The following is a 20,470-nucleotide window of genomic DNA, read 5'->3' as shown; positions in this document are numbered from 1 at the left end:
CTGTGCCCCCCACATAATGCCCCATGCAGGCTGTGCCCCCCCCCACATAATGGCCAGTGCAGGATGTCCCCCACACATAATGCCCCATGCAGGATATCCCCCCCACATAATGGCCCATACAGGATGTCACCCCCCATATAATTCCCCATGCAGGAGGTCCCCTCCACATAATGCCCCATGCAGGATGTCCCACCCCACATAATGCCCCATGCAGGATGTCCCCCACACATAATGCCCCATGCAGGATATCCCCCCCACATAATGGCCCATACAGGATGTCACCCCCCATATAATTCCCCATGCAGGATGTCCCCCTCACATAATGCTCCATGCAGGATGTCCCACCCCACATAATGGCCCATACAGGATGTCACCCCCCATATAATGCCCCATGCAGGATGTCCCCCCAACACATACTGCCCCATGTAGGATGTCACCTCTCACCCCATATATTGCCCCATGCAGGATGTCACCTCTCACCCATATAATGCCCCATGCAGGATGTCACTTCTCCCCCCATATAATACCCCATGCAGGATGTCGCTTCCCCCATATAATGCCCCATGCAGGATGTCACCCCCCATATAATGCCCCATGCAGAATGTCACCTCTCACCCCATAAAAAGCCCTATGCTGGATGTCACTCCCCCCCCCATATAATGACCCATGCAGGATGTCACTTCTCCCCCTCATATAATACCCCATGCAGGATGTCACCCCCATATATAATGCCCCATGCAGGATGTCCCCCCATATAATGCCTCATGTAGGATGTCACCTCTCACCCCATATAATGCCCCATGCAGGATGTCACTCCCCCCCCATATAATGCCCCATGCAGGATGTCACTTTTCACCCCTCATATAATACCCCACGCAGGATGTCCCTCCCTCCCCCCCATATAATGCCCCTTGCAGGATGTCACTTCTCCCCCATATAATGCCCCATACCTCCATACATAAAAAAAAAAAATCAAATGCTCACCTCACTGCTCACCAGCTGTGGAGAGGTAAGTATTGTGCCGGACGTAGTCCTGGGCAAGCATTGGGGGGGGAGCAAGGCCCACTAGCTGGCGCTGGCACCACTCTCCTCTGCTCACCGGTCCCATAGCGCGCCAGAGTGCCTGACAGCAAGTGGGCCCCTCGCCTACTCAGGGCCCCGGCACTTGCCTGGGTGTGCTGGGTGCTAGCGCCCGGTCTGCCCAGCGTCCGGTTTGTATCCTCCCAACATCATATCAGTGTAAATCATCTGGGACATAATATGGGGGGAGAAGTTTTTGCATCTGTAACTTTTTTCCTGCATCTTCAATAAATCAGTATTATTTCTTATTCTTTTATAGAGCGTGATGGATTCATTGGTTCCGGCGAGAAAGCCGCATATGAGCGACTATGAAACTTCCAAACTCATCAGCAGTGGAAATTTTGGGTGAGATTTCTGTTACCATAATCCACATTTCTCAGGGTTCCCTATGACAATGCTTCTGCCCCTGCACTCTGCCATTCAGTGTTATCATAGGGAAATTATATGATCTGTAGCAAATTAAACTGTAAGGAAAGCGATTTAAATAATATAATTACATATAATATAATATATAATATTATTACATTCGCCTGTGCTAGACCCTCATCTGTTCTTATGCTGCCTCCTCCACCTGAGCTTTTCTGCTCTCCTCTCTGATCTTTGTTTTGATGAGGGGGCTCCATTATGAAGCTGATCAGAGAAGTTGGCTACACATGGTCACATGATGGGTGACACCATATTGACGTCAATGACATCTACACCCTCCACCATGACCATGTGGGCCCAATCACTGGCCTCAGCAGCAGAAGAGAGCCCTGGAGCACATTCATTTTGGACCAATTTTATTTGCACTAAATTGTATTTGGTCAGTTATAGCGAATCTGCCCAAAGAGAATTTCGATAGATTCTCGTATCTATAATGTGACCTGGGTGATGGCTCCGGCAGAAGTGGCATTGTGGAGACCTCCCATAGGTGATCTATGTAGTGCTATTTTATGTATTTCTAGATGTGGATTTATAGTGGCGGCCAGACTTCTAGTATTAAACATATGCAAATTGTCTCTTCAGAGAGGAAGCAAACTAGAACTCCACCTATAGGAAGTAGCAATCCTAAAAGTCAATATCGACCCTTTAACAAGCCTTGTCACATGACTTAGGATAATAGCCAAAACCAAAATCTAAATTTGCAGGAACTGTGTTCTGGGGTACTGCCCCTCTTCAGTGCAAAGTGTGAGATATGGTTTGACGGGGTGAGAGGTGTCTGACCGGTATCCAAGGGGTTGACGTTTCTCCTTGCGGTCATGAGGAGACTTTTAAGCCGCAATGCTCCTCTGGGAAATAGGATTGCTACTTCCTATAGGTGGCACTAGGGTGCTAGTTCTCTTCCTCTCTGAAAAGAGACAATTTGCATATTTCCCAGAAGAGCATTGCAGCTTAAAAGTCTCCTCACCTTGACATGCTTAACATGGCTTTTTCCGCAAGGGGAAACGTTAACGCTTGGATCCCGGTCAGATGCCTCTCACCCAGCCAAACCATATCTCACACTTTGCACTGATGAGTGCTTGTACCCCAAAACATAGTGTCCGAAAATTGAGATTTTGGTTATGGCTATTATTCCATGTCCTGTGATAAGGCTCGTTAAAGGGTCGAGATTGACTTTTAGGATTACTACTTCCTATAGGTGGCACTAGAGTTCTAGTTCTCTTCCTCTCTGAAGAGACAATTTGCATATTTCCCAGAGGATCATTGAGGCTTAAAAGTCTCCTCACCTTGACAAGCTTAACATGTCACTCTCCGCAAGGAGAAATGTTACACCTTGGATACCAGTATTAAACATATAATGATTTCTATAGATGGATTATTAATAAGGATTTATTATAACCGATGGATTCTCCTTCTCTCCAGGGCCGTCTACTTAGTGCATCATAAAGACTCACACCAGACCTTTGCTATGAAGAAAATGGCTAAGCGGAACCTAAATACTGCACAGAGATTGGAATGGGCCTTTCTGGAGAGGGACATCTTAACATTTGCTGATTGTCCCTTTGTGGTCTCCATGCTCTGCTCCTTTCCAACTAGATCTCACCTGTGTATGGTCATGGAGTATGTAGGAGGTAAGACACATCTATTGTATTATATTCAGCCCATGTCTGCTTTCATCTTATCACTGCTCATATCATTAGGACATTGTTGGTTACATCCCCACAGAGCATTTACTATAGGTTATCTATTACCAAGATGCTCGTAAATTCATTGATCTTGGTGCAGGGGCGCTATGGGGCTCATCAGTCGGAGGGGGTCTGTCGACGCTCGGCAGTGGGCAGCATCCCTCCACCTGTCATCACAATTTCAGCGGTATTTGCTTCTTCAAGGAGGTGGGGCTGGTGGGGGCAAAAATACTGAGTAGGTGGCTAGTAGGGGCCAAAATACTGAAAGGGGGCCGTATGACTAGATATGGGGGGACTGTGAATGCTGAGTGAAGGTCATCATATTAAGTGGGGTGCTGTGGGGGTCCTCACTCTGTATGGAGGCCCCCATTCTGTGTGGGGACATCATACTGTGTGGGGAGTTATGCGGACCATTATATTGTGTGAGGGACTGTGGGAACCATTATCCTGAGTGGGAGGGTTGCTGTGGGTGCCATCACACCGAGTAGGGGGTTGTGGCTGGCCTCCTTCTAAGTGGTGGCCTCCTTAGGAGGATTCACTGTGGGGATACCATACTCATTGAGTGTGGGTGTGGGCATTTTTGGGAGCATCATACTCTAAAATGGCTTGTATTGCTGGTGAGAACACCAAGCTGCTTCAACAGGGATATAAATATATTTATTTTTTACTTTTTAGGGTGGGGGGCAATTACAACTTTTGATATGGGGTCTTGTGATTTCTATGTATGCCACTATCTGTGTGATCTCCCCAGGATGTTTCCGCTCACTGCTCATTATACATCATGGTTATCTGCTCGTGGTATATCATGGTTATCTTCTGTATAAACCCCTCACCGGTCATATTTCCTTTCTTCTATAGGTGGAGACTGTGGGACCCTTCTAAGCACCAGGGGTCCTTTCTCTGTCCCCATGGCCCGCTTGTACTTTGCAGAGGCGGTACTTGCCGTGGAATACCTGCATAGTTACGGTGTGGTGCACAGAGACCTGAAGCCGGAAAAGTAAGTGCCCCCGTAGTATAATAAAGTGGGGAAAGTTGTCATTTATTATCATTCAGTCTGTGAGGCTCAAACCATCTTCTCTTTTGCAGCCTCCTGATTACATCTACTGGACATATTAAAGTTACCGATTTTGGGATTTCAAAACTTGGTCTAATGATACCGAAAACCAACACCTACAAGGAATTAGCAGTGGACATCTCCAGAGAGTTCCAGGACCGTGAGGTCAGCATCACCTACAAGAACTTAGCTTGTTATTTGCAAATCTCATCACACTATTGTCTCTTCTCTACGTTCTTCCTTTCTAGAGAACTTTTCCACTAATATTTTATCTTCTGCATTGTGTTTTAACTATGATATCTTGTCATAATAATTGTTTCATTGATTCTCATCTCTATCTTCTGTTGGTTTCCAGTTCTGTGGCACCCCATGTTACATAGCCCCAGAGATCATCCTGAAAGAGGGCTATGGAAGACCTGTTGACTGGTGGTCATTGGGGATCATCCTGTATAAATTCCTGCTGGGATGTGTACCATTTGATGCTGATTCCCTCACTGAGCTTTATAAAAGGGTTGTCATTGGTGAGTAGAATAATCCGATCATTGCGTTGATTGGTTACATTTGTTTAGTTATTTCCTTTGCTTTATGTTACAGTCCAGTAAAGAGGTTTTATTTTCTGTAATTTTCTATGTAACAGGAGAACTAATTTGGAATTGTGATCGCGCTCCACCCCTGGATGCTCAGAATCTCATCACTGAGCTGCTCAGAAGAAATCCTGTGCGTAGACTTGGGACAGGTAACAGATATACTAGTATTAATATTCCCTTATTAGACCAAGGACATATCGCTCATGTCCATGAAGATCAGCATTTCTCTGTCAGCTCATCTACTGTATTTCTAGTTCTCCACACTAAGACTTTCAGTTTATTTCCTTCATGTCGGCTCAGTTTTCTCATTAGTTCAGATTACGATAAACTGTTCAGATATGGAGCCATCCCTGACTATGTCCGCATCACTTTTGTTTTTCTTTTTCTAGGAGGAGCATTTGAGATCAAGGTTCATCCATTCCTGAGTGACTTGGACTTTGACAACATTCTGAGCCAGGAGCTGGAGTATGTTCCTCAGCTTGTTTCAGACGCAGACACCAGCTTATTTATCAGTAAGTAGAAGGAGACGTCATCTAGTCTAAGTGACTGTTTGTCTCATCTTCCCTAATATGTGATCACCTGTTCTCATTAATATTAGTGATAAATAGTGACTGTGTTATACTGACAACCTCTAATAATACTTCATTACCTATTTCTTGTAGATCATTCTGATATAAACAAACATCTGGTCTCAAAGGATGAGGAAGGCACAAGTGAGAACAATGAGAGCCTTGACTTCCAAAATTTTACGTCATCTTCTGAAAAGCTTTGTAAAGTAAGTATGCGATTAATAAATCCAAAATATGTAAAAAAAAATTTAAAAAACTCTAAAAGTACATAAAAAAAATATTTTATATCTTATTTTTATCCGTATTTAGCTCTGTATCATCGCTACCAGGATGGTGAACAATGAGGATCCCAATGCCCCTCCAGAGTATACACCAGAAACCAACACAAACATCTCAGAAATGTGAGTAGATTATAAAGGGTCATTACTTCATTACTGGGAGTTCCAGGCTGATCTATGTACACAACACCAAATATAGGACATAAATATCAGAATATCAAATGCAGCATTCACCGCTTCATGGTTAACGGTCATTGTACTTTTGGCTTCAGAAAATGCAGAAGATAACAGCCCATAATTGTGGCAGGTCATGCATTTTTAGCACTGCCTACTCTGTAGGAGAGCTGTAGTTGTGTTCTGATCCATGGAAGGTAGTTTTGAGCAGAAAACCTTCCCCACTATGACAGTCATATGTCCTATTAGGCCTTATAGTCAGTGTTCTTATAGTGAGACAACCCATTTTATACTGTGTTTACTTACGATTTACATGTTTTTCTTCTTCAAACAGGCAGAAAGAATCTGTTCCTGTATGTAATACAGACGATGCTGTTACCATCTTGCCACCCTCGTCCCCATTGCCAGGTATGTACATGTCTACAGCACCAACAATGTGAATGTTGACATCAAGGCTCAAATACTCAAATATTTCCACATGGTTTTTCTGGTCTACTATGTTATCCATGTTTCATGGATCTCAGCTATGTTGACCATGGGTTCGTACTGTATCCCTATTTCCCTAATTTTGTACAGGAGTTTTTTTTCATGTATTCTGTATATTACGTTGTATCATCTAGTAACCTAGTGAGATATAGCGACTGTGTTATACTGACACCCTCTAACAATCCTTCCTTACCTATGTCTTGTAGATCACTCTGATTAAAACAACCATCTGGTCTCAGAGGATAAGGAGGGCAAAAGTGAGGACGATGAGAACTTTATCTTCCGAATATTTGCATCATCATCTTCTGAGAGGCTTTCTAAAGTAAGTATGTGATCGATAAATCCAAAATATGTACAAAAAAAGGATCTATAAAATTAAAAAGTATGTATATTTAATAACTTATTGTTATCCACATTTAGCACTCTACCACCACTAACGGGATGGTGAACAACGAGGATCCCAAGGCCCCTCCAGAGTGTACACCAGAATCCAACACAAACATCTCAGAAATGTGAGTAGATTATGGGGTCATTACTGGGAGATCCAGGCTGATATATGTGCGCAACACCAAATATAGGACATAAATGCCATAATATCAAATGCAGCATCCACCTCCCCATGGTTATGGGTCATTGTGCTTTCAGCTTTCGGAATTGTTGGAGATAACAGCCCATAATTGTGGCCGGTCATGCACTTTTAGTGCTGCCCTCACTGTAGGAGAGATGTAGTATGAAATGCCGGCCATTCTTGGTAGTTGTTTTCCTCTCAGCTCTCTATAAAAGGTAGTCTTGAGCAGAAGACCTTCCCCACTATGACAGTCATATGTCCTACTAGGCCTTATAGTCGGTGTTCTTCGAGTGAGACAACCCCTTTTATACGGAGTTTACTTGAGATTTACATGTTTTTCTTCTTCAAACAGGCAGAAAGTATCTGTTCCTGTATGTAATACAGACGATGCTGTTACCATCTTGCCACCCTCGTCCCCATTGCCAGGTATGTACATGTCTACAGCACCAACAATGTGAATGTTGACTTCAAGGCTCAAATATTCCCACATGGTTTTATACAATACTATAGGTCTCTTATGTTATCCATATTATGACAAAGCAGATCCTATAAGAAGATATTGTTACTGATTTTTTTTTTTAATTTTTCATCAGAATTTCCATCTCATGAAGAAAGAAAATCGGCAATAAATCTGAGTATGGAGCAACAAAACTCAGAAAATGGAAAAAATGGGAAAAAGAGACGAGGTAAGTGTGAGAATCAGCTCCATGTTGTGTGATGTCAGTGAGAATAATTCATGTGGAGTAGATGTCATCTGTCAGTGATGGGATTGTCACATGTATGATTGCTGACAATGACCCCTGACCTCTGTATGATAATATTCCTCTGCCGTCCGGCCACAGTGACTGCACAGCATTATCATGTAATATGGAGTCCCATCACTTACATTATATTTATTTCTCTTCTCATAGGTTCCATCATCCGCCGGATCTTATCATCCTGCCGGCGTGGATTATCCAGGGCTGCTCGCGCATTTGCATGCTGTCACTGTTGCCCTAAAACCATCTAAAAGACGGGACACCTAAGCATCCAGCGCCCTGAAGTCCAGCACATCCACCATCACTGCTGGAGCTGTATAGAAGGACCTTCACCATCTACCTGTGGCCTTCTGACTGGTCAACCTGGACAAGTTTCAGTAACACCTCTGTCATCAGGCTCCGCGGTATTCATACTGCTCGTCTGACTTGTCATTTACTGATCACCTGGTATCTGACCCCGGCTATCTTCCTGACTTTGATTTAGTCTATTGATAATGTTCACGATTTTATTCATCCCATTATTAATTAAAAAAAAGTAAAATCTGTTACTGTTGCTCTGATTCCTTTTTGTCTTGAATTCACAAATACTTGTAACTCACTAATTGCTCTTCTTCTCACTAAATGTATTTCTCATTATCCTTAATGCAGCAGTCAGTCTCATATTTCTGTCCAGCAGTTACACTGGTGCCTCCACCCTGTACCAGTCATTACACTCATCCACAAAGCTCTCCACACTGCTGCACAGTCCTGCATCTCTACCATATCTACACTCCAATGAGCTAAGATTAACATCCTCCATAATCAGGACCTCCCACTCTCATGTCCAAGACATTTTCTCTGCTGCACCAGCTCTCAGGAGTGCACTACTGCAGGCAATCAGGTTCATTCCCACTATCAGAGATTTTAAGTGTGCAGTAGAAACAGATTATTTGTGGCAGGACTATCAAATCACCTCACTATTCTAAGTTTTTCCTACAGCACTCAGTAGCACTTAATATTTGTACATATACAGATAATGGTTGGTGACTGGTTCATGCAGCCTTAATTCCACAAAGATAGAAATAAAAGGTCAACATGTTTCATACATTCAAACCATCCTTAATCATGGCAGAAAAACATAATTTTAAGTTCCCACTATGAATATTTGGTGAGATATCACAGCTGTGTATTTTCACAGCACAAAGTACGCATCTTACAGATCAGCAAATCACAATGTGCTGACGCTTAGTGTTGTAGTTTTGAACAACACCATTCATTTTATCATATAATGTGTTGAAAAATGAGAAAAAATGCCAGGTTTGGGTTCCTTCATTTTACAGTGTGTATTGTGTTGTAAAAACAAACTGACAAAATGATTCAGAGTCAGTAGTACGATTACTGTGATACCAAACTTATAAGGTTTATATATATATATATACAGTGTTTAGAATAAATCAGTACACCCAAATAGATTTGTCAGCAAACCTGTAGTTTCCTTTCAGAATCATCATTTTATATGGGATACCATACTACAAAATACTCTCGCAAATTTGAGCCATTGAATGCAAACAAGATTTGGTATTTTGCAGACCCCAAAAAAGTAATTTTCTTAACAAACTCATTCAAGATCATGTTTCAAAAATGAGAACATCCCAGTAACAGTCTTAAGAGAAAAGCTAAGTTTAGACAACAAAATTCTAATTAACAAGAACTGAACCACAGGTAAGTGTAATTATTCATTAAACAGATGTCCAGCAGACAGGTGTCTGTAAAAGGAAGTTACTTAATAAAGAAAACTCCTTCCCATTTCATGCTATCAGCAATGGCACCACATAGAAGGGAAATGTCACAAAACCTGAGAAAGAAAATCATTTCTTTGCAATAAATGTGAAGTCTACAAGAAGATCAGCAAAACTTTACTTATCAGTCAGAATACTGTAGCAAAAGTGATGCAAAACTATAACAAAGATTCAACTGCAACCATCTTACAGAGACGTCCAGGCCGACTATGGAAGTTAACACCTAAACAAAAGCGTCCTCTGATGAGAAGGGTAAGTGGCACCACATAGAAGAGAAATGTCACAAGACATTTCTGAGAAAGAAAATAATTTCTTTACAAAAAATGTGAAGTCTACAAGAAGATCAGCAAAGCTTTTCTTATCAGTCAGATGGAAGTTAACATCTAAACAAAAGCATCTTCTGATGAGAAGAAAATCGACAGGCAAATTCATTGCTATTAGCTGAAGAAGTAGAAAGCCAAACCAGGGTGAGTGTTTTCCATGACACGACACGGTGTACACTGCAAATGAATGGCATTCATGAGTGTCCTCCACAAAGGAAGCCTCTCTCCCTTAAAGCCCATGAACAATAAAAGTCCGTCTACAATTTGCCAGGGTCCATGCTTAAAACTATGAGGACTACCGGGACTCTATACTGTGTATGTGCATCTTATGTGTATGTCCGTATTTTATGTTTGTGTGCACTATGTATATGCATACGTTAAAATGTGTATAGAGTATTAGCATGTGCAAATTTTATATGTGTGCCTAATATAAATATACATGGAAATGTATATGTAGGTGGTGCCTGATGGAGGGTGGGGGGCCCAGATCAGAAGTCCTGATTAAGGGCCCTTCACTGTCATTGTCTGCCCCTTATATAAACAGTAAAATCTCCTTTAACCCCTTAAGCCCCGCGGGTGGTTTGCACGTTAATGACCGGGCCAATTTTTACAATTCTGACCACTGTCACTTTATGAGGTAATTACTCTGGAACGCTTCAACGGATCCCCCTGATTCTGAGATTGTTTTTTCGTGACATATTGTACTTCATGATTGTGGAAAAATTTCTTCGATATCACTTGCGTTTATTTGTGAAAAAAACGGAAATTTGGCGAAAATTTTGAAAATTTTGCAATTTTCAAAATTTGAATTTTTGAGCCCTGAAATCAGAGCGATATGTCACACAAAAGAGTTAATAAATAACATTTCCCACATGTCTACTTTACATCAGCACAATTTTGGAACCAAAATTTTCTTTTGTTAGGGAGCTATAAGGGTTAAAAGTTGACCAGCGATTTCTCATTTTTCCAACAAAATTTACAAAAACATTTTTTTAGGGACCATATCATATTTGAAGTCACTTTGAGAGGTCTTTATGACAGAAAATACCCGAAAGTGACACCATTCTAAAAACTGCACCCCTCAAGGTGCTCAAAACCACATTCAAGAACTTTATTAACCCTTCAGGTGCTTCACAGGAATTTTTGGAATGTGGAAGAAAAAAATGAACATTTAACTTTTTTCACAAAAATGTTACTTTAGACCCAATTTTTTTTATTTTCACAGGGGTAACAAGAAAAAATGGACCCCAAAATTTGTTGTGCAATTTCCCCTGGGCACGCAGATACCCAATATTTGGGGAAAAAACACTGTTTGGGCGCACGGCAGGGCTCGGAAGGGAAGGAGCGCCATTTGACTTTTTGATTGTAAAATTTGCTTGAATAATTAGCGGACGCCATGTTGTGTTTGGAGAGCCCATGTGTGCCCAAACTTTGGAGCTCCCCCACAAGTGACCCCATTTTGGAAACTAGACCCCCCAAGGCACCTTTCTAGATGCATAGTGAGCACTTGGAACCCCCAGGTGCTTCACAAATTGATTCGTAACAATGAAAAAGTGAAAAAAAAAACACTTTTTCATTTTTATAAATCAATTTGTGAAGCACCTGAGGGTTCCAAGTGCTCACAATGCATCTAGATAGGTGCCTTGGGGGGTCTAGTTTCCAAAATGGGGTCACTTGTGGGGGAGCTCCAATGTTTGGGCACACAGCGGCTCTCCAAACGCAACATGGTGTCGCTAACAATTTGAGCCGATTTTCCGTTAAATTTGTTAGAGGACACCATGTTGCATTTAGAGAGTCCCTGTGTGCCCAAACATTGGAGCTCCCCCACAAGTGACCCCATTTTGGAAACTAGACCCCCCAAGGCACCTATCTAGATGCATAGTGAGCACTTGGAACCCCCAGGTGCTTCACAAATTGATTCGTAACAATGAAAAAGTGAAAAAAAAAACACTTTTTCATTTTTATGAATCAATTTGTGAAGCACCTGAGGGTTCCAAGTGCTCACTATGCATCTAGATAGGTGCCTTGGGTGGTCTAGTTTCCAAAATGGGGTCACTTGTGGGGGAGCTCCAATATTTGGGCACACAGCAGCTCTCTAAATGCAACATGGTGTCCGCTAACAAATTTAACGCAAAATTGGCTCAAATTGTTAGCGACACCATGTTGCGTTTGGAGAGCCGCTGTGTGCCCAAACATTGGAGCTCCCCCACAAGTGACCCCATTTTGGAAACTAGACCCCCCAAGGCACCTATCTAGATGCATAGTGAGCACTTGGAACCCCCAGGTGCTTCACAAATTGATTCGTAACAATGAAAAAGTGAAAAAAAAAACACTTTTTCATTTTTATGAATCAATTTGTGAAGCACCTGAGGGTTCCAAGTGCTCACTATGCATCTATATAGGTGCCTTGGGTGGTCTAGTTTCCAAAATGGGGTCACTTGTGGGGGAGCTCCAATGTTTGGGCACACAGCGGCTCTCCAAACGCAACATGGTGTCGCTAACAATTTGAGCCAATTTTGCGTTAAATTTGTTAGCGGACACCATGTTGCATTTAGAGAGCCGCTGTGTGCCCAAATATTGGAGCTCCCCCACAAGTGACCCCATTTTGGAAACTAGACCCCCCAAGGCACCTTTCTAGATGCATAGTGAGCACTTGGAACCCCCAGGTGCTTCACAAATTGATTCGTAACAATGAAAAAGTGAAAAAAAAAACACTTTTTCATTTTTATGAATCAATTTGTGAAGCACCTGAGGGTTCCAAGTGCTCACTATGCATCTAGATAGGTGCCTTGGGTGGTCTAGTTTCCAAAATGGGGTCACTTGTGGGGGAGCTCCAATATTTGGGCACACAGCGGCTCTCTAAATGCAACATGGTGTCCGCTAACAAATTTAACGCAAAATTGGCTCAAATTGTTAGCGACACCATGTTGCGTTTGGAGAGCCGCTGTGTGCCCAAACATTGGAGCTCCCCCACAAGTGACCCCATTTTGGAAACTAGACCCCCCAAGGCACCTATCTAGATGCATAGTGAGCACTTGGAACCCCCAGGTGCTTCACAAATTGATTCGTAACAATGAAAAAGTGAAAAAAAAAACACTTTTTCATTTTTATGAATCAATTTGTGAAGCACCTGAGGGTTCCAAGTGCTCACTATGCATCTAGATAGGTGCCTTGGGTGGTCTAGTTTCCAAAATGGGGTCACTTGTGGGGGAGCTCCAATATTTGGGCACACAGCGGCTCTCTAAATGCAACATGGTGTCCGCTAACAAATTTAACGCAAAATTGGCTCAAATTGTTAGCGACACCATGTTGCGTTTGGAGAGCCGCTGTGTGCCCAAACATTGGAGCTCCCCCACAAGTGACCCCATTTTGGAAACTAGACCCCCCAAGGCACCTATCTAGATGCATAGTGAGCACTTTGAACCCCCAGGTGCTTCACAAATTGATTCGTAACAATGAAAAAGTGAAAAAAAAAACACTTTTTCATTTTTATGAATCAATTTGTGAAGCATCTGAGGGTTCCAAGTGCTCACAATGCATCTAGATAGGTGCCTTGGGGGGTCTAGTTTCCAAAATGGGGTCACTTGTGGGGGAGCTCCAATGTTTGGGCACACAGCGGCTCTCCAAACGCAACATGGTGTCGCTAACAATTTGAGCCGATTTTCCGTTAAATTTGTTAGAGGACACCATGTTGCATTTAGAGAGTCCCTGTGTGCCCAAACATTGGAGCTCCCCCACAAGTCACCCCATTTTGGAAACTAGACCCCCCAAGGCACCTATCTAGATGCATAGTGAGCACTTGGAACCCCCAGGTGCTTCACAAATTGATTCGTAACAATGAAAAAGTGAAAAAAAAAACACTTTTTCATTTTTATGAATCAATTTGTGAAGCACCTGAGGGTTCCAAGTGCTCACTATGCATCTAGATAGGTGCCTTGGGTGGTCTAGTTTCCAAAATGGGGTCACTTGTGGGGGAGCTCCAATATTTGGGCACACAGCGGCTCTCTAAATGCAACATGGTGTCCGCTAACAAATTTAACGCAAAATTGGCTCAAATTGTTAGCGACACCATGTTGCGTTTGGAGAGCCGCTGTGTGCCCAAACATTGGAGCTCCCCCACAAGTGACCCCATTTTGGAAACTAGACCCCCCAAGGCACCTATCTAGATGCATAGTGAGCACTTGGAACCCCCAGGTGCTTCACAAATTGATTCGTAACAATGAAAAAGTGAAAAAAAAAACACTTTTTCATTTTTATGAATCAATTTGTGAAGCACCTGAGGGTTCCAAGTGCTCACTATGCATCTAGATAGGTGCCTTGGGTGGTCTAGTTTCCAAAATGGGGTCACTTGTGGGGGAGCTCCAATATTTGGGCACACAGCGGCTCTCTAAATGCAACATGGTGTCCGCTAACAAATTTAACGCAAAATTGGCTCAAATTGTTAGCGACACCATGTTGCGTTTGGAGAGCCGCTGTGTGCCCAAACATTGGAGCTCCCCCACAAGTGACCCCATTTTGGAAACTAGACCCCCAAGGCACCTATCTAGATGCATAGTGAGCACTTTGAACCCCCAGGTGCTTCACAAATTGATTCGTAACAATGAAAAAGTGAAAAAAAAAACACTTTTTCATTTTTATGAATCAATTTGTGAAGCATCTGAGGGTTCCAAGTGCTCACAATGCATCTAGATAGGTGCCTTGGGGGGTCTAGTTTCCAAAATGGGGTCACTTGTGGGGGAGCTCCAATGTTTGGGCACACAGCGGCTCTCCAAACGCAACATGGTGTCGCTAACAATTTGAGCCGATTTTCCGTTAAATTTGTTAGAGGACACCATGTTGCATTTAGAGAGTCCCTGTGTGCCCAAACATTGGAGCTCCCCCACAAGTGACCCCATTTTGGAAACTAGACCCCCCAAGGCACCTTTCTAGATGCATAGTGAGCACTTGGAACCCCCAGGTGCTTCACAAATTGATCCATAACAATGAAAAAGTGTTTTTTTTTCACTTATTCAATTTTACGAATCAATTTGTGAAGCACCTGGGGGTTCCAAGTGCTCATTATGCATCTAGATAGGTGCCTTGGGGGGTCTAGTTTCCAAAATGGGGTCACTTGTGGGGGAGCTCCAATGTTTGGGCACACAGGGACTCTTCAAATGCAACATGGTATCCGCTAACAATTTGAGCCGACAATTTGTTAGCGAATACCATGTTGCATTTGAAGAGTCCCTGTGTGCCCAAACATTGGAGCTCCCACACAAGTGACCCCATTTTGGAAACTAGACCCCCCAAGGCACCTATCTAGATGCATAATGAGCACTTGGAACCCCCAGGTGCTTCACAAATTGATTCGTAAAATTGAATAAGTGAAAAAAAAACACTTTTTCATTGTTATGGATCAATTTGTGAAGCACCTGGGGGTTCCAAGTGCTCACTATGCATCTAGAAAGGTGCCTTGGGGGGTCTAGTTTCCAAAATGGGGTCACTTGTGGGGGAGCTCCAATGTTTAGACACACAGGATCTCTCCAAACGCGACATGGTTCCAATTTGTTAGCGGACACCATGTTGCGTTTCGAGAGCCCCTGTGTGTCTAAACATTGGAGCTCCCCCACAAGTGACCCCATTTTGGAAACTAGACCCCCCAGGGAACTTATATAGATGTGTGGTGAGCCCATTGAACCCCCAGGTGCCTCTCAGAAAATCATAATGTTGACTTGTGAAAATAAAAAAAAAACATTTTTTCCACAAAAATGCAAAAAAAAATATTTTCACAAGGGTACTAGGAGAAATTGCACCCCATAAGTTGTTGTGCAATTTCTCCTGAGTACTCATATACCCCATGTGTTGGAAAAAAACTACTGTTTGGGCGCATGTAAGGGCTCGGAAGGGAAGGAGTGACGCTTTTGAACGCAGACTTTGATGGAATGGTCTGCGGGCGTCATGTCATGTTCTCAGAGCCCTTGATGTGCCTAAACAGTGAAATGCCTAACAAGTGCCCCCTTTTTGGTAGTGTTAGTTGATTTTTGAATTTTGTAATGTAATGTTATACATCAGTTGTGTAGGACAATCTGACGAACACTACACAACTGATGTATGACAACCTGACGAACACTACGTCAGCTGTGAAGTGTTCGTCAGGTTGTTATACTTCAGAAATTAATTCAATAGTCCATCGAAGTATGGTACCTTTTGAAGCAGTCTTTCATACACAGGCCAGGTTTGTCAGGGCAGGTGTCACATTGATAAATGGTGTCCTTGCGTATTCCACTTTTATAACACACTCGGCACCTCTTTTGTGACTTTCCTTTTTTTCCGCTGTGAGGGATCTGCCCTGGGAAATGCTGGCCTGGTACAATCCTTGGTCCTTCAATTCCAGAAGTACTGGGGCCCTCTCTGTCACCGCTGCCAAATATCAGGGCCTTGATAACTGTTTCCTGAAACTGAAGGTACGACGCAGAAGTCTGGCCTGCACATTGTGACAGAAGGAAAGCATTGTGCATTGCCATCTGTACAATGTGCACGGCCAGCTTCTTGTACCACACTCTGGACTTTCTCAAAGCACTGTATGGCTGGAGGACTTGATCAGAGAGATCAACTCCCCCCATGTACTTGTTGTACCCCACTACACAGTCTGGTTTGACGACCTGTGTAGTGGAACCTCGTACAGTGCTGAGTGTGCTGCCATCACCATGTATGGTGGTCAAGAAAAGGACATCCCTTTTGTCCTTGTACTTGACCATCAACAGGTGGTCGCTACATTGGGCTCTGCTCTCACCCCTCTTGAGCAGCTGCCCAATTAGCGTCTTTGGGAGGCCTTTCTGAATTTTGCAGACAGTACCGCAGGCTGCGGTACGTCGCGCAGAGAGGGACTGGAAGAGCGGGATACTTGTATAAAAGTTATCCACGTAGAGGTGATAACCTTTATCAAGCAGTGGGTGCACCAAGTCCCACACAATTTTCCCACTCACTCCCAGAACAGGGGGGCATTCAGGGGGTTCAATCCGGGAGTCCTTCCCTTCATAAACTCTAAACTTGTGAGTGTATCCTGAGGTACTCTCACAAAGTTTATACAGCTTGATCCCGTACCTTGCCCTCTTACTGGGCAGGTACTGCCGGAATCCAAGCCGCCCCTTAAAAGAAATTAAGGACTCATCCACACAAATGTCCCTTTGGGGCACGTACACTTCACCAAACTTGTTGTTGAAGTGTTCGATGACCGGCCGAACTTTGAAAAGACGATCAAAGTTCGGGTCATCGCGTGCAGGACACCTTGCATTATCTTGGTAATGCAAGAACTTGTAGATGGCCTGAAAACGTGTCCGGGGCATGACCATTCGGAACACTGGAGTGTTATACAAAACGTCAACACTCCAGTATTGCCGAAGCTCGGGCTTCTTCAAGATCCCCATAAGAAGGACCAGGCCCCAAAACTTCATCATTTCTACTGCGTCTACAGGAGACCAGTTAGAAAATGATGAAGAGGGGTTTTGTTCTAAAAATTGATGAGCGTATAAATTAGTTTGGCCCACCATGAGGTTTATAAAATCCTCAGAGAAAAAGACTTTGAAAAAGTCTATTTCTGTGAGGCCGGTGGTGTCAAACTTGATTCCTGATTCCGCTACGAAATCAGGAATCAGCGGCTCATAATTTTCAGGGGGCGAAGTCCATATAGGCTCAGTAGTGGGGGGCGCTGGAACATCTCTCCTGCGACGACGGCGGGGCGGGCCAGCAGAACCTGAGGAAGAGGAGGAAGAAGAGAAGGAGGAAGACGACGAGGAGTCGGAAAAACAAAGAAATGTGGGATCCTCACCCTCACTGTCAGTGTCGGAGGCAAGAATAGCGTATGCCTCCTCCGCTGAATAATGAGTTTGGGATGAGCTGGACATTGTTTGTTATGTATGTGCTGCGTGTGTGTCAATTCTTTGAGAGTGTGTGTGTGTCAGTACTTTATTTAGAGTGTGTGGAAAAAGGAAATACTGTATGTGGTGCAAACAGCGAGCACGAGTGTGGATTGGTGAACTATGCCACCGATCAATACTCGGCGGCTGCTGGATGTGCGCACAAATGTGTGGGGAGTGGGAAGAGGGGAATTAGGTTGGATGAGGGGAGATCAGATTACTTACCAAAGTCCTCTCTGTTCTTTCAGGACCGGGAGCCCGTAGCAGGAGCCCGGCGCTGGTGACCGGGAGCCCGGAGCAGGAGACCGGGGGCCCGGAGCAGGAGACCGGCGCTGGTGACCGGGAGCCCGGAGCAGGAGACCGGGAGCCCGGAGCAGGAGACCGGGAGCCCGGAGCAGGAGACCGGGGGCCCGGAGCAGGAGACCGGGAGCCCGGAGCAGGAGACCGGCGCTGGTGACCGGGAGCCCGGAGCAGGAGACCGGTGGCCCGGAGCAGGAAGACGGGAGCCCGGAGCAGGAGACCAGGAGCACGGAGCAGGAGACTGGTACTGGAGCTGGAGATCAGAAGCAAAAGAATTAACAGGGACACTGGGGTGAGGCGGATTGGGATGGGAAGGAGGGTAAAAAGACAGGGGAGTGGGAAGAGGGGTAAAAAGACAGGAGAGTGGGAAGAGGGGGATTGGGGTGGATGAGGGGAGATCAGAGATGGACTTACCAAAGGGTCAGCAGGACTGGAACAGAAGACCCAGAGCAGGAGCCCGGGAGCCTGGAGCAGGAGACCAGGAACCCGGAGCAGGAGACCAGGAGCCCGGTGCAGGAGACCAGGAGCCCGGTGCAGGAGACCAGGAGCCCGGTGCAGGAGACCAGGAGCCCGGTGCAGGAGACCAGGAACCCGGAGCAGGAGACCAGGAGCCCGGTGCAGGAGACCAGGAGCCCGGTGCAGGAGACCAGGAGCCCGGTGCAGGAGACCAGGAGCCCGGTGCAGGAGACCAGGAGCCCGGTGCTGGAGCTGGAGATCAGAAGCAAAAGAATTAACAGGGACACTGGGGTGGGAAGGGGGGTTAAAAGACAGGGGAGTGGGAAGAGGGGGAAGAGGGGGATTGGGGTGGATGAGGGGAGATCAGAGATGGACTTACCAAAGGGTCAGCAGGACTGGAACAGAAGACCCAGAGCAGGAGACCAGGAACCCGGAGCAGGAGACCAGGAGCCCGGAACAGGAGACCAGGAGCCCGGAGCAGGAGACCAGGAGCCCGGAGCAGGAGACCAGGAGCCCGGTGCAGGAGACCAGGAGCCCGGTGCAGGAGACCAGGAGCCCGGTGCAGGAGACCAGGAGCCCGGTGCAGGAGACCAGGAGCACGGAGCAGGAGACTGGTACTGGAGCTGGAGATCAGAAGCAAAAGAATTAACAGGGACACTGGGGTGAGGCGGATTGGGATGGGAAGGAGGGTAAAAAGACAGGGGAGTGGGAAGAGGGGTAAAAAGACAGGAGAGTGGGAAGAGGGGGATTGGGGTGGATGAGGGGAGATCAGAGATGGACTTACCAAAGGGTCAGCAGGACTGGAACAGAAGACCCAGAGCAGGAGCCCGGGAGCCCGGAGCAGGAGACCAGGAACCCGGAGCAGGAGACCAGGAGCCCGGTGCAGGAGACCAGGAGCCCGGTGCAGGAGCCCGGAGCAGGAGACCAGGAGCCCGGAGCAGGAGACCAGGAGCCCGGAGCAGGAGACCAGGAGCCCGGTGCAGGAGACCAGGAGCCCGGCGCTGGTGACCAGGAGCCCGGCGCTGGTGACCAGGAGCCCGGCGCTGGTGACCAGGAGCCCGGCGCTGGTGACCGGGAGTGGAGCTGGAGACTCGGACCAGAGCTGGAGACCGCTGCAGGACGCAGAAAAAAAAGGTAAGGGGGGGTAAAAAGAGGGGGGAGGGGGGATTGGGGTGGATGAGGGGAGAACAGACTTACCAAAGTCTTCTCTGCAGGATCAGCAGCAGGCTCTGGAGCAGGAATCACAGCAGGTCAGGAGCAGAAGATCCAGGACGCAGGAACAGAAGATCCAGGACGCAGGAACAGAAGATCCAGGACGCAGGAACAGAAGATCCAGGACGCAGGAACAGAAGATCCAGGAGCAGCGGCAGCAGCAGCAGCGACTGGAACAGTGAGAATATTCTGTGGCACTACAAGGCCCAGAACAGACACATCAGATGTGATCGCTCTGTAGAAATCCTCACCAAATGTGAGGGTCTGCAGGGCGGTCACAGGGTGATGATGGGGTGGTGACAGGTGGAGGTAATCTGATTGGAGCAATCATTGATGACATCGATCGCTCCAATCAGAGTACCTGAATACAGGTGACCAGGCGGTCACAGGGAGGTGTCACCCCTCTGTGACCCCCTGTGGTGCATGTTGTGCCCCAGCCATCTGATTGGTGACACTGATTGCACCAATCAGACATGGCTGGAGCAGAGCACGCACCACAGGGGGTCACAGAGGGGTGACACCTCCCTGTGACCGCCTGGTCACCTGTATTCAGGTACTCTGATTGGAGCGATCGATGTCATCATTGATCGCTCCAATCAGAGCAGTCTGGGGGCTTGAGTCACATTACAGGGGGTCATGGGGCGGTGACAGGCAGGTCACAAGCCGGTCACCGCCCCATGACCGCCCTGTCACCGCGCGGTCGCGCTACGATCGGTGCGATCGATGTGATCGGCGATCGCACCGATCATAGCAGTCCGGGGCCAGGGCTGGGGTGTCCTAGCAACAGTCTAGGATCGGTGCTCATAGGAGCACCGATCCTAGGCTGCAGATCACTGTTTCTGGC

General features: G+C 45.8%; 1 protein-coding gene across 1 annotated transcript; it reads left to right on the top strand.

The window, feature by feature from the left end:
* The first annotated feature begins 19,171 nt into the window (after nucleotides 1–19,171).
* LOC141271568 (uncharacterized) lies at nucleotides 19,172–19,926 on the top strand. Its single transcript, XM_073681617.1, has 2 exons — nucleotides 19,172–19,548; nucleotides 19,629–19,926. The coding sequence occupies exons 1-2, from the start codon at nucleotides 19,172–19,174 to the stop codon at nucleotides 19,924–19,926; spliced, it is 675 nt and encodes a 224-aa protein (XP_073537718.1).
* Nucleotides 19,927–20,470: the final 544 nt, after the last annotated feature.

The sequence above is a fragment of the Phyllobates terribilis genome, unplaced genomic scaffold (assembly GCF_046119375.1).
Source record: "Phyllobates terribilis strain yellow unplaced genomic scaffold, ASM4611937v1 Scaffold_5__5_contigs__length_657084704, whole genome shotgun sequence".
Taxonomy (NCBI): domain Eukaryota; kingdom Metazoa; phylum Chordata; class Amphibia; order Anura; family Dendrobatidae; genus Phyllobates; species Phyllobates terribilis.
This window is presented reverse-complemented; position numbering and strand designations above follow the sequence as displayed.